At 35.0% G+C, this 14,286-nt stretch overlaps 1 protein-coding gene across 4 annotated transcripts in view; it reads left to right on the forward strand.

The window, feature by feature from the left end:
* The window catches only part of slf1 (SMC5-SMC6 complex localization factor 1), a 65,600-nt gene that overhangs the window by 18,361 nt on the left and 32,953 nt on the right, over nt 1–14,286 (forward strand). For all 4 annotated transcript variants that reach the window (XR_012406341.1, XR_012406342.1, XM_005165540.6 and 1 more), the window contains exons 15-16: nt 376–506; nt 7,604–7,683. Coding sequence is in view for 2 of the 4 variants with exons in the window: in XM_005165540.6 (XP_005165597.3) it covers nt 376–506; nt 7,604–7,683 (211 nt within the window). In the remaining 2 variants the exon portion in view is untranslated. The remainder of the gene's footprint in view (nt 1–375; nt 507–7,603; nt 7,684–14,286) is intronic.

Consider the following 14,286-nt stretch of genomic DNA (forward strand, 5'->3'; position numbering starts at 1 on the left):
CTAGTTAAGCCTTTAAATGTCACTTTATTTACTATCATCATGGCGAAGATAAAAATAAATCAGTTTTTAGAAATGAGTTAAACTATTATACTCTTCGTTAAACAGAAATTAAGCAAAAAAATAAGCAGGGGGGGCTAATAATCCAGGGGCATATGTATTCTGACTTTAACTATATATATATATATATATATATATATATATATATATATATATATATATATATATATATATATATATATATATATATATATATATATATATATAGTTAAATATATAATAGAGCAGAGGGGGGTGAAACATAGTGAGCAAATATATTTATGACTTTTTTATATATATATATATATTTGGTGTGTGTGTGTGTGTGTCTCTTGCCAGGTCTCAACCTACCTCAAAGCTCTGGGGAACTTGTGTGATCGAGAACCAGTCCAAACCCTGAAGGGACAGACTGACAGAATCGAGATGAATCAACCATCTACCAGCAGTGCCACCCGAGTGCCAGTCTCAGAGTGAGTTTCACCTCTGCCACATCTGTCTGCTCATGCTGTTGTCCTCCATATTGACACCGCAGATCACAGGGCACAGAAGAAAAGCAAGAACACACTCACTCTTTTAAAATATTTGTATATTTTTGATGAATAGAGCTGAGAGCAGTGTTTACTTTGTGAGGTATTTCACTGTAAAATCACAAGAATTAATGGCTGTCATTTTCGCCATCCTTGTGCCATCAGAGCACATTTTGAGATAACCACTCTCCACTTACAACACTATAAGATCCTCTTTATGTCTGCATCCATACGTGTGTGTGACAGAGGCAGAGAGTGCAGTGGGTGCCTTTAATTGGACAATTTTCTGCCATTATGGGGCATTAGAGGGGTTTAAGATGGCTAATGGAGAGAGACAGGCTGCTGTCCCGCTCTGTTGGGGCAACCTGTGATGGCAGAAGACCACCAGCCCTGTTACTGCTGGTGACATGAGGGTAATTGGGGCTGTGTGGCTCTTCTACCAGCTCAATCAGCTGCTGCGTATCTGCCTTTTTCCCTGCAGGCTTCAGCTGACATGTGATGCTTAGATAATACTTAGGCTGCATTGAAATTTAAGCTTAGAAGAGTGTTGTTGTTAAGTAGAACTATTGAAATTGTTTCTTCTTCCTCATTTTATTTTACATTTTTTTTAAAGCTGACATGACATTTATGTGTGCGTGTGCGTGTGTGTGTGTTTACACAGTGTATATAAGGGATTTATTTAGCGATTTTTCACAAGATATTTAATTAATTGGGATGATTTTGTAGGGGAGTGGATAAAATATAACAAACAAATTATAAGCAGAGATAAAAGAGCAAATATACAAATAAAGTAGTCTAATAGTATACAGGTACAGAAAATTTACTGGCTCTATATTTCTTCGTTGTGTAAATAATTAAATACAATTAATCTTTGTTAAAGCTACAAATGTAATAATTCCTACTCAGCTACATGTAAGAAATTATTTTAAAATAAATTTACAAAGAACACTTGGAAAAGTAGCCTTGCAGACAGGTGTCTTGTGATGGATAGGAGCGCAGGAAAAAAGGCTCTCTGAGCTCACGCTGCATCATGAACGTTCTATAACCATTATATCGCACTTTGTAAAGAAACTGGTCTGGAGGATAACGTGTTTTGTGAAAAAAATACATTTTGTAGTAGGCCTAAAATCTTTTCATTGGGTTAAAGTAAAAAAAAGACTGTTGAAATAAAAAGAAATTCACTAATTCTCTTTTATGCTATTCAGAAGCCATGTGCACAAGCTATCAGGGTAAAATATGCTTCTCTCTCTTTCAATTTTAAAGTAAACTTGAATACCAACACATTTTACATATGCAAATACACTAGCCCAATATATTAACATCATCAAATTATTAAAATAATCAGCAACTGAGAAGTAAATGACAGAAAAAGGAAAAAAAACTGAAAATATCTCTAAAAAATATCATTAAATATAAGATTAGAACTTGTAGATTATTTAAATTAGGCAAATGCGTTGATTAACCTAATGATGTAAATATATTTGCAGCCAGTTTAGACCAGTCATTTCATCATCTCTGAGTGTTTACTGTAGTATTTTTTTCTTTCTGAATCATTTAGATTAAAGAATCTATTATTTACTTTTTCTCTCTGTCTCGCAACTCTTCGAGCTGTCAGCAGTGATGCAAGTGGAAAGTAGTCTATGCTGATGAGCTTTAGAGAGAAAAAGTTGAATTTAGAAATTAGGAATTTAGGAGATTAAGAATGCCAGGCCAGACATTTTTTTTTCTTCTCAAAATCCCAAAAAAGCTTATCCCTGTGGGTCTGCAAAGCACGCGAGATTGTCTGTGGGAAAGTTGACAGGTCTTGCGCACACTGAACAAAATGAGTAAATGATTTTCTGCTACTTAATCAATCGCAGATGCTTGGTTATATTAGGCGGATACAAAAAAAAAGTGTAAAAGGATGTTTAAAAAAAATGTGTCCATAAATATATTTTGGCGGCCATTAATGTATTTGAGTGGCCCACCCAACTAAAGTCTATGTGTGTGAAGCACTGATATATATATATATATAAAATCCCAAAAAAGCTTATCCCTGTGGGTCTGCAAAGCACGCGAGATTGTCTGTGGGAAAGTTGACAGGTCTTGCGCACACTGAACAAAATGAGTAAATGATTTTCTGCTACTTAATCAATCGCAGATGCTTGGTTATATTAGGCGGATACAAAAAAAAAGTGTAAAAGGATGTTTAAAAAAAATGTGTCCATAAATATATTTTGGCGGCCATTAATGTATTTGAGTGGCCCACCCAACTAAAGTCTATGTGTGTGAAGCACTGATATATATATATATATATATATATATATATATATATATATATATATATATATATATATATATATATATATATATATATATATATATATATATATATATATACAATATGATACCATATAATACCATTATAATATATACCAATATAATATAATTTGATCATATAATATCATATAAGAGATCCTCGAGCCCAGAGCTCCCCCCTTTCGCAGGGTGAGGGGACATTGAGCTCAGGTCAATCTCAAACTCCCCTGCTGCTGAGGCCAAGGCAAACTTCCTGAGAGTAAGACATTAGAAAAAAGATTTAGGCTGATTAATCTATAATATAGAGCATATTTGGATGGTGGGAGGAAACTAGGGAACCCGTGGGAAACCCAAGCTGACATGGGGAGAACATGCAAACTCCGCACAGAAATGCCAGATGGCCCAGCGAGGACCCAACTCCATTAATATTCTTGCTGTGAGGCAACAGCTAGTCATTGAGCCACTGTGCCGCCCATTCTGGATAAAGGTGGAAGAAGATAAGGAGGGGGGTTTCTTCCAGAAGAAGATAGTTGTAGAAAGGAAATGAGGATATATATATATATATATATATATATATATATATATATATATATATATATATATATATATATATATATATATATATATATATATATATATATATATATATATATTATACAATATGATACCATATAATACCATTATAATATATACCAATATAATATCATTTGCAACCTAATTTTCATTAAACATGCAAAATGTTTTGTTTGTTTTAATAAAATAACTGAGCTTATTAGGCTTAAAAATTATTCAGCTATAAATTCATAAACACTGGTTAAAAAATGCTGACATGATGAAATCATTAGGCTACTGCTTTGTTTATAGCATTGACCTATTTATAACTGATGTCTCCAAATCACTGCTTTTCATTGATCACATGGACTATATGATTATTCTCAGCATTTTGTTATAATTTCCTGTTTTGAATGGTTTCTTTATTTTTTACTGTCTGTGGTTGTGTTTGACAGCATGCTGTCACTGAATATTTTAGGGAACAGTGGTTACAGAAAGAACATTGTGTCCACTCAAATGCACTCACAGACTTGCACACAGTGATGTTTACTCCTCACTAATAGGATACTAAATGACTATGTGTCTGTGAGAATGTGGATGTTTGTACTGTTCTGGTGTGTTAGATTGTGCCTTGGTTCTAAAAAAAAAATCCAATTACTAGGGGACAAGGCACTCTTCCTGTAGAAATAGGAGTCTTTATTCCTTTGACAGCACTGTCCTTTAGGCCACTCACTGCCTGACTGTAGTACTCTCCTCTAGCTTTTTGTTCTGTATTTTAAAATTCACTTTTTTGAGGATCTTCTTCAATCAAACCCTCGCAATATTTTTTAAGGAATCGTTCCCTCATATTGCTTGTGCATTTACTCACTACACATTTTACAGTCAGTTTTTTATGCAGATATTTTCATTAACATTTTTCATATTATAAACAAAATCTAAGCAATTTTCAAAAATCTTGCTTTTTAGAAACTATTAACATTTTTCCTGCCACGAATTTGTTAAATAAAACGGGCATTTTAGAGAAATGGTAATGTAGCTGTTTTAAAGTGATTAACTGTAAAACCAGAACATCCCTGGTTGACTCATCAGCTCTTTGTATACAAAAATGTAACAAATTACATTAGGAAGCATTTATCCATGACCAAGGCACTTTTAGCAACAGCACTGTTAAAGGGCTGTACAATGTAGCATGAGTGAAAAATATTTATGTATTTAATTATATGTTTTTGTTTTTTTATATTATACACATTCTTAAAAAGTTAAGAGGATTTTCTATTCTTATGCTTCCCACAGTAAAAAAGCTAAAAATATAGTTGTTTTTCCCAGGCTTGGAAAAGTCATGTAAATTTCTGTAGTGAATACGATTTTCTAAGTTTTGCTGTTCTCTAAAGTATTACATCAGGCTAGATTAGAGAATTTTGCCCGCAAGCAAGCATTAAGGCAGTTATTGGAGACATTTTTTTTTTTGCATTATAAAGTATAATCACTTAAATCTATTAATGAAAAAGTTATTACCTATCATACATTTGAAACCTGCTTTAATAGTGTCCTAAAATTAGATGTATGAGTGGATGGGTTGACTGAATCAATGGAAAATGGATTGAGTGGCTGACTGGATAGATTGATAGATAGCATGGAATGGAATGAATGGATAAAGTTTTGAAATTATGGATGGAGTATCAAATCTATGAATAAGAGGACAGATGGATAGATGGACTAAATTAATGGATGTATTGATTGGATAAGTCTGTGGTGGGATGGATCAGTGGATGGATGGAGTATCAAATCTATAGATGGGTGGATAAATTGATTGATAAGTGGATAAATGCCTAGACTAAACAGATATAGTGATCCATTCAATCAGTTGATGGATGGATCGATTGATGGATTGATTGAATCAATAGAAAATGGATTGGCTGACTGAATAGATTGATGGATGGCATGGAATATATTAATAAAAAAAGATGGATGGATGAAGTTATGAAATGATTGATGGATGGATGGATGGATGGATGGATGAAGTATCAAATCTATGGATGGGTGCATGGATGATGGGAGGGGCGGAATGACTAAATTGATGGACTAAATTGAGTGGCTAACTGGATAGACTGATGGATGGTATTATAGATGGATTCTATTTATAAAAAATATTGATGGATGGATAAAATTTGAATTATTTGATGGATAGATGGATGTATGAACTAAGCTGATTGATGCATTGATCGATTTAGTTAGTGGTTGGATGAATGGGTAGAGGGAGTGTGTGTTTTAAATCTATGAATGGATGAATGAATTGATTAAAGGATAGATGTATAGTGGATAAATGAATTGTGTATAAAATCTATAGGATGGATGAATGGATGGATAAATGAACTAAACTGATGGATGTATTGATCGATTCAATCAATGGATGGATGGATGGATGGATGGATGGATGGATGGATGGAGTATCAAATCTATGGATGAATGGTTGGACGGGTGGATAGATGGATGGACGAATGTATGGATGTACTAAATTGATGGATGTATTAATGGATTCCGTCGATGGTTAGATGGATGAAGTATCAAATCTATAAATGGATCAGATTAATTGATTGATGGATGGATAAATAGATGGACAAAATTGATGGATGTATTGATTGATTCAATCAGTTAATGGATGGATGGATGGATGGATGGATGGATGGATGGATGGATGGATGGATGGATGGATGGATGGATGGATGGATGGATGGATGGATGGATGAATGGATGGATGAATTGACTGACTGAATCAGTGGAAAATTGAAGATTGGTGGATGACATTGCAAGATGGAATGCACTGATAAAAAATTAATGAATATATAAATCATGTTTTGAAATAATTGAATTTATGGATGGATAAATGAATGAATGAATGAATGAATGAATGAATGAATGAATGAATGAATGAATGAATAGATGGATGAATGGATAGGTGGACTAAACTGATGAATGTGATGGATTGAATCAATGGATGGATGGATGGATGGATGGATGGATGGATGGATGGATGGATAGATGGATAGATGGACTAATTTGATAGAAAGAGGGATGAATTTTAATAATGGGTATATTGATTGATGTAATCAGTGAGTGGTTATTGGTGTATGGGATGGATAGATAAAAAAAACTTATTTATAAAATAAATGATGGATGGATGATGTTATGAATTGTTTGATCTATGGATGAATTGATGGATGAATGGATGATGTACTAAATAGATAAATAAACTGATGCATGGATAGTTAATGGATCAGATGAATACATGGATGGACTAAACTGATGGATATACTGATTATATTCAGTTAGTGGATAGATGGATGGATGTATGGGTGACTGATGGATGAAATCAATAGATGAATGGTTAAAAACGGAAATAAATGGGCAGATACATGAATAAATAAATGGCTAGACTCCTATTCGCTGATCACGGTTTACTTAAGAGGCCACGGTTATTCATTAAGCCTTTACTCTTTAATTCATAGTCTCATCCTTTACAGTATACTCTTGCATCAGCCTGAGGTTGCCTTTTCTCAGCTTTATGTCTTAGTCAACACTTAAGCAGACAGCCAACACACTTCAGCCAACCAGAAGATCAGCTGCAATCCTGCCTGCATCACTGTAGCTCTTATGGTGCCATTTGGTGACAGTTCCTTAAACACTGGCCAGGGACTCCATCCTCAGAGAGCTCCACGGGGGGGTTTGGATAGCTGTCTCCTCCGATAAAAGGATTCAGTAAGTACAGCTAGCGAACAGGCGGGATAGTAGTTGCTACAGGCAATGCATTAGATGCCAGTCCCTCAACTCTGGCCTGTGGAAGTGTGAAAATGTCGTGACATGGATATAATGATGTTTGTAGGGTTGAGCGGTGGTGTAAAGTGGGACGAATTTAGTGAACTTTATGTAAGTGTCTCATCGCTCTGTGTTTTGTGAGAGATTGTGTTGGAAGTTTTTAATTTTTCAGGCTTTCTCCAGCGCGTGAGTCCTCTGGCTATGGATAAATTCTTAATTTAGCTGTATTTATGAGCAGTTTCATGATGTGCTGATGTTAGCATACATGACAGAATCTGTCTGTTTAGCCACAAGCGCTGTGAACTATGTGTCCCTTCAAAAAAACATGCCCTGATGTCTCAATCTGTCTGCTAAATGTTACTGTGTGCTCTTTTTAGGACTGTGATAGACTCAGCAGGCGGCTTAGGTTCGGGAAGAGAGACTGTCCCGAGAGGTTTTCACAGAGTCAATGCTGCAGGTAAGAACAGCATCACGCCATCGCCTCCATACACGCTGTAGAGACGCAGAGCATTTATTCATTATCACTCACTAAGCTAGTTATTTTCTGGCATCATGCTGTTCGGTTTCAACAAATGTTTTGCAGCTTTTTTAGTGTTAATTCAGTTCAAAAAGAGATACTACTTCAACATAGTTCAATATCTATCTATCTATCTATCTATCTATCTATCTATCTATCTATCTATCTATCTATCTATCTATCTATCTATCTATCTATCTATCTGTCTGTCTGTCTGTCTGTCTGTCTGTCTGTCTGTCTGTCTGTCTGTCTGTCTGTCTGTCTGTCTGTCTGTCCGTAAATCCATCTGTTTGTCTGTCTGTCTATCCGTCTGTCCATCCATCCATCCATCCATCCATCCATCCATTTATCTATCTATCTATCTATCTATCTATCTATCTATCTATCTATCTATCTATCTATCTATCTATCTATCTATCTATCTATCTATCTATCTATCTATCTGTCTGTCTGTCTGTCCATCTATCCGTAAATCCATCTGTTTGTCTGTCTGTCTGTCTATCCGTCTGTCCATCCATCCATTTATCTATTTATCTATCTATCTATCTATCTATCTATCTATCTATCTATCTATCTATCTATCTATCTATCTATCTATCTATCTATCTATCTGTCTGTCTGTCTGTCTGTCTGTCTGTCTGTCTGTCTGTCTGTCTGTCTGTCTGTCTGTCTGTCTGTCTTGTCTGTCCATCTATCCATAAATCCATCTGTCTGTCTGTCTGTCTGTCTGTCTGTCTGTCTGTCTGTCTGTCTGTCTGTCTGTCTGTCTATCCGTCTGTCCGTCCATCCATCCATCCATCCATCCATCCATCCATCCATCCATCTATCTATCTATCTATCTATCTATCTATCTATCTATCTATCTATCTATCTATCTATCTATCTATCTATCTATCTATCTATCTATCTATCTATCTATCTTTCTATCTATCTATCTATCTATCTATCTATCTATCTATCTATCTATCTATCTATCTATCTATCTATCTATCTATCTATCTATCTATTTTTCTATCCATCTATCTGTCCATCTATCTGTCCATCTATCCACTTGTATGTCTGTCTGTCATTCATTAGTCTATTTATTAGTCTGTAGATTTAACATTCTATCTAAAGTTCTGTTGTTTTATTTGTTGTTCTATTCATCTGTTGCCCTGACTTCTGTTCTGTCTATTGCTCTGTCTGTCTGTCTTTCTGTCCATCTTTTCGGACCATCCATTTGTCTCTGTTCAACCATCTGTATAACTCTTTTATATCATTTCTGTAGCCCGTTCAGCTAGGTCAAAAGCTCTCAACAGAGCCTCTCCCATAACCTCAGGCAACAGCATTTACATTCCACATGCCTTTTTTACACTCCCACCATCCTTTGGTGCGAAAGAGGTGGAAAATACATAAAAATCAGGCGACACACACAAACATAATGCTTGTCAGATCTCCCGTTTAAGAATATTAAACACTGCAATTAGAATTCTGCTGCGAGGAAAGCGAGGGGAAGAGGGGGCGAGAGATGGAAAGACAGAGGTAGCCGAGCCTGGAAGTTTCTGTAATTAGGAGGTTGGTACTCCGTGTGAACCCACCAAGGTGTCAACGCTCATCTTTCCCCTTCCACCTGATCAGAAAGACCCCCACGCCAGAGCAGAGAGCGGGGGAGGGCACGGAGAGAGAGACAGCCCTGCTTTCAGGAGACTCAAGGCTGCTGCTCTCTGCCTTGTGTTGTTTTTGTACTACGTGCTCCCTATACTGATGTGTAGCACATCAATTTTTGATGAAGCATCCGCAGGCTCTCAGCTGTAGATTTCTGTAGGTAGATGCTGCAGTGTTTTTCACAAGATGTGCAGGTCCGTGGTGCCTTGTTAACTTCACCCTGAGCTGTCTGTCTGCGCAGTGCACTTCTCTGTGGCTTATGGCTACTGATAATGATGCTATAAGTTTATTGCTGATCATGTTGGGGTGAAGCTCAGATTGAGATATTGGGATGGTTCTTTCTTTCTTACATGTACTGCAAAAAAAAAAAATGTGTGTGTGATTTAAATATTTCTTATATTGTTAGGCTTTATCATGGCAGTTTTTATTTCTATTTTATTCATTACTGATTATTATGACACAAAAGTTTTAATATCTGTAAAAGTTGCGGAAACTTATCACCCACTATTTGGAGAGGTATAAATAGTTCTCAATTTTCATTTGGTCACAAAACTGCATGAAGTTATGTTATTAGAGGATTTATTAACATACAAAGTAACTATTACTATGTGTCTGCATAATAAGATGTATGAATATTATTTTGAACAGTTTATTAATCATTTATTTATGATCTGAATGATCTTAACCTCCAGATACTCTTAAATAGCCAATTTGTAAATAATACAACAATTAGTATGGTACATAAAATTTATCATTGACAAAGTGCAAAAATGCTGTCAATTAGTGTTTATTACAGTATATGTGCTTAGAAGTCAAAGATGCAGCATTTGTAGCTGGATTTATAAACTGCTTACTAATGTCTATTAATGCAGAGTTAATGCTTAAGAAATTATTAATTCACTTTTTGCTTATTCTAAGGAAACGATTCGTAGTGTGCAGTTTTTATGAAGTGTTACCAGCTTATTTTAACAGATGCAATGGCCAAAAATACTTAGTTAATTGCTAGATTTTATGTAAATGTGTAAAAAAAAATGTATTGCAAAATGTTTACAAAGTACAACATGAACAGTAACTCTATTCAATATAGTGTGGCGATACAGTTATATGCACAATTGAAGACTTCAGATGCAAAAGCCGCTAAACACCACTTCCGCCAAAAATGAGCTAATGGCATTAAGTGAATGCTTTGGGCATGTAGTACATGCTCAACAAATAGATTTACTTCTAATCATCCAAATTGCAGCGTCAGTGCATTCAGAAATAACAGTTTGTTGGCAAAAGCTGCTAAACGCCATCTGCCTTTGACAGCAAAAGCCGCTTTATCCCAAGAACCAATCAGAAGGCGCAAATCGAATCAAATGTTTTCAATGGAACAGCGCACTGATATGCAGGCTTTTATAAGGAGACTGTTTAATTTTGCTTTCAATTTCGATTTTGAAAAACGGGAGTTTGGTTAACTGGATGAGGCTGTCCCACTGTCAGTGAATGGCAAATGAAAATTAGCTCAAAACTCTGTGCATTATAAGAAGAAGAAAACACAATTAGTTAGAAGGGTAACATGCATTCATAACGTTTTTTTTGCACAGCGACGCTACTTTGAATGAGTCTGATTTACTATACATTAAACGGCAACTGCGTTTCACGGAAGACAGAGTTAAGATGCTGTTCGTTTATCCCATATGGATACTATGAGGAAAAAACACGAGACCAAGACCTTAAGTATGGTGAGTATGAATGAGTGACAGCTTCTAAAATTGTCTGAGAGGCATCCCCTTTTTGTCCAGAAGGCCTACCTTGTGTTTTATTTGGTAAATTAAGCTATTTTTAAAAGATATATATAAATATATATATATATATATATATGTATAAAACTATACATAATTTGTATTACTTCATAATACCTATACATCTGATAAGCTTTTTATATCAATGGCCAATGTACAAATATTGATGTTTCACAATGTTTTACACTGTATTATTTGAATCTACCAAGACTAGCTTACAATGTTTGCAATGTTTACATTGCTCTACTTACATCAAATCTAAATCCCAAATATCAGAAATGAGTATGAGGAAAAAACACGAGACCAAGACCTTAAGTATGGTGAGTATGAATGAGTGACAGCTTCTAAAATTGTCTGAGAGGCATCCCCTTTTTGTCCAGAAGGCCTACCTTGTGTTTTATTTGGTAAATTAAGCTATTTTTAAAAGATATATATATATATATATATATATATATATATATATATATATATATATATATATATATATATATATATATATATATATATATATGTATAAAACTATACATAATTTGTATTACTTCATAATACCTATACATCTGATAAGCTTTTTATATCAATGGCCAATGTACAAATATTGATGTTTCACAATGTTTTACACTGTATTATTTGAATCTACCAAGACTAGCTTACAATGTTTGCAATGTTTACATTGCTCTACTTACATCAAATCTAAATCCCAAATATCAGAAATGACAACAGATTGTTAAGATTTAATTAATGTCAGTTTTAATATATCAATGCACTTACTTGACAAATTTCATTCATTCATTTTCCTTATTACAGCGAAATAAACCGCCACTTATTTGACAGATTTATGTATTTTTAATTTTAAGTGGTTCGTGTTATGTGTTTTATGTTTGGTAAAATAATTTGTAATTGCATCTTTTCCCAATAGGTGGATTTAGAGGTTTTTGCAAAAAAAAACACAAGTGGATTTAGCTGGTTTTGACACAAAAGAAAATTTGCTTTGTTAAAAACCAAAAAATTGTCTAAAGTGACATTTTTGGAAAAAAGAAAAAGTATTTTATTTACTAGCTAATAGCCTTATCATTACATGTAAAATGAAACTTCTAAACTTAATTACAGGAGCCTGATAGAAAATGCTCATTTACAAGAAAAGTGGTCTGATGGCTAAATGGTTTTGCATTTGAACTCTTCAATTCCTATTAGTACATAATTCACCATAGCTTTTATATGTCATTTCATACTGTTCTTTTAGGAAGCATTTGCTGTCAGAAAAACAAACAACTAAGATTTCCTGACAAACAACATTTCCTGACTAAGTTGTGTGGTCTTAGTAATCACAATGCTTTTTTGTTGCTCAGTGTTTAGCTGAAGATTTCTGTTCTAGATCCTAACTCCATTTAATAAAACGGGCATCATTTTTATTTCTAAGGCGTTATTAGGCATTAACAAAAATATTTTAATTACTTATGATAATCAAATGCTTTTGCAGTTGTCATTTTATTGACTTTAGTTAAATTAACTGATGTTAAATGTGACCCTACTTACAGTGCTAATGAATAAAAAAAGGACTAATTTATAAGGACTAATAGACACGTATTATATCTTTTGTTATTAACTACATAATGAGAAAGAAGCCTTTAATGGGGTAGAACATGTACAAATTTGCTCACCTGGGTTTAAAGGGAATTAGCCATTTCTCCTTAACGTTGATACTAAACTAATTTCTTTCTGTATTAAACGTCAAACAGACACGGTTGCTTCTGTGTCCTGTCAAACCTCCACTGGTTTTTCCTCCATTTCGTGGGTCCAAATAAACCGAAAAAGAGCACTTTTACCTTCTCCCCCAGCCTACCGCTGGCCTGCAGCAGTTATACACACACACACGCAAGTCAATGCTGCTCTCTCATTGGCTGTAGGCGATCGCTGATGTTATTTTCAGTCAAAACTCAATTCACACGGCATGATTTGAATCGCCGAAGGCTCCAGATATTTAGCACGCCAAATATCTCGCAGGCATCGGCGACTCATCGGCGATTCTCTCAGATTGTTTCGTTGATAGTTCATACTGTGTGATTGTCACTCACGTGCACGAGCACCGATTTGCCTGTGATTTCAGGCATTTGTCGGCGATTTCTCAAAACCTGTCGGCGAGCCGAAATCGGGGCTAAAATCACGCAGTCTGAACTAGGCATTACTTGTTCACAATACTATAAGCTATGACTCCCAGAACTACAAGATGTTGCTTAAACCAAAAAGTGGCTAAATTAAAACTGCATCTAGTTGTCACTTTTTATGACAAATAGCCATTATATAAACCATTAGCCAACCCGCAGCAGAGCTGTCATGTCAGACGTCACAGTCACACAAAAAAAGTACTCTACAAGAAAAAAAACAACAACATCAACAACTGCAAAAGCTACATGCATTTCACAATTTATAGAAAAGGACAGGATGGATTTATCCTCTTCGAGCTTGTAAATGCTGAGTATGCAATTACCCCTATAATGGAAGCGTTGTGTCCAAATTGGAGCCATTAAAGTGATTTAACAGAGGGAAGATTGGGCCTGGCATTTCTGAGACTGTGTACACATGGGGAGTTAAGAAATGTTTAATCACTGGGTTTTAGGGCCTATTAGGGTGTGAAAAAAGGGCTGGTGCCAGCCAGAATTTGCCATGGTGCTGAGGCACTCATTAAGTCATAGTTTTATTGCATTCCGTTTCATTTCTTCATAATACCCTGCTAATTATTTTAGTTTATTTTGGGTTCCTAGCCTTTATGATCTTGCTTTCATGCACTTTGCCATTTTAGTTAAAGGTTTGTTGTTCCTCACACGGCAAAGAGAGAGAAATCACATTATGCATTATTTATTGAGTTAATTCTTTCTTTAACTCTCTCTTCCTTTTTGTTTCTTGAAGTTTTGCTATTGGTTTAGCGCAGTCTGGATTTTTCTTTTAATTATTGTCATTGTGGATGGTTTTAAACCCATTTTACGCCTTATATTGTTGTACATCTCTGCTAATCTAATGGCTGATGGTCACTCAACACTGTACCTAGTGGTGTGTTTATGAGCCTTGGTGTGATAATAATTTTGAATAACCTGTCTTGAGTGAACTCTGGAGTAATTTG

The sequence above is a fragment of the Danio rerio genome, chromosome 5, assembly GCF_049306965.1.
Source record: "Danio rerio strain Tuebingen ecotype United States chromosome 5, GRCz12tu, whole genome shotgun sequence".
NCBI lineage: Eukaryota > Metazoa > Chordata > Actinopteri > Cypriniformes > Danionidae > Danio > Danio rerio.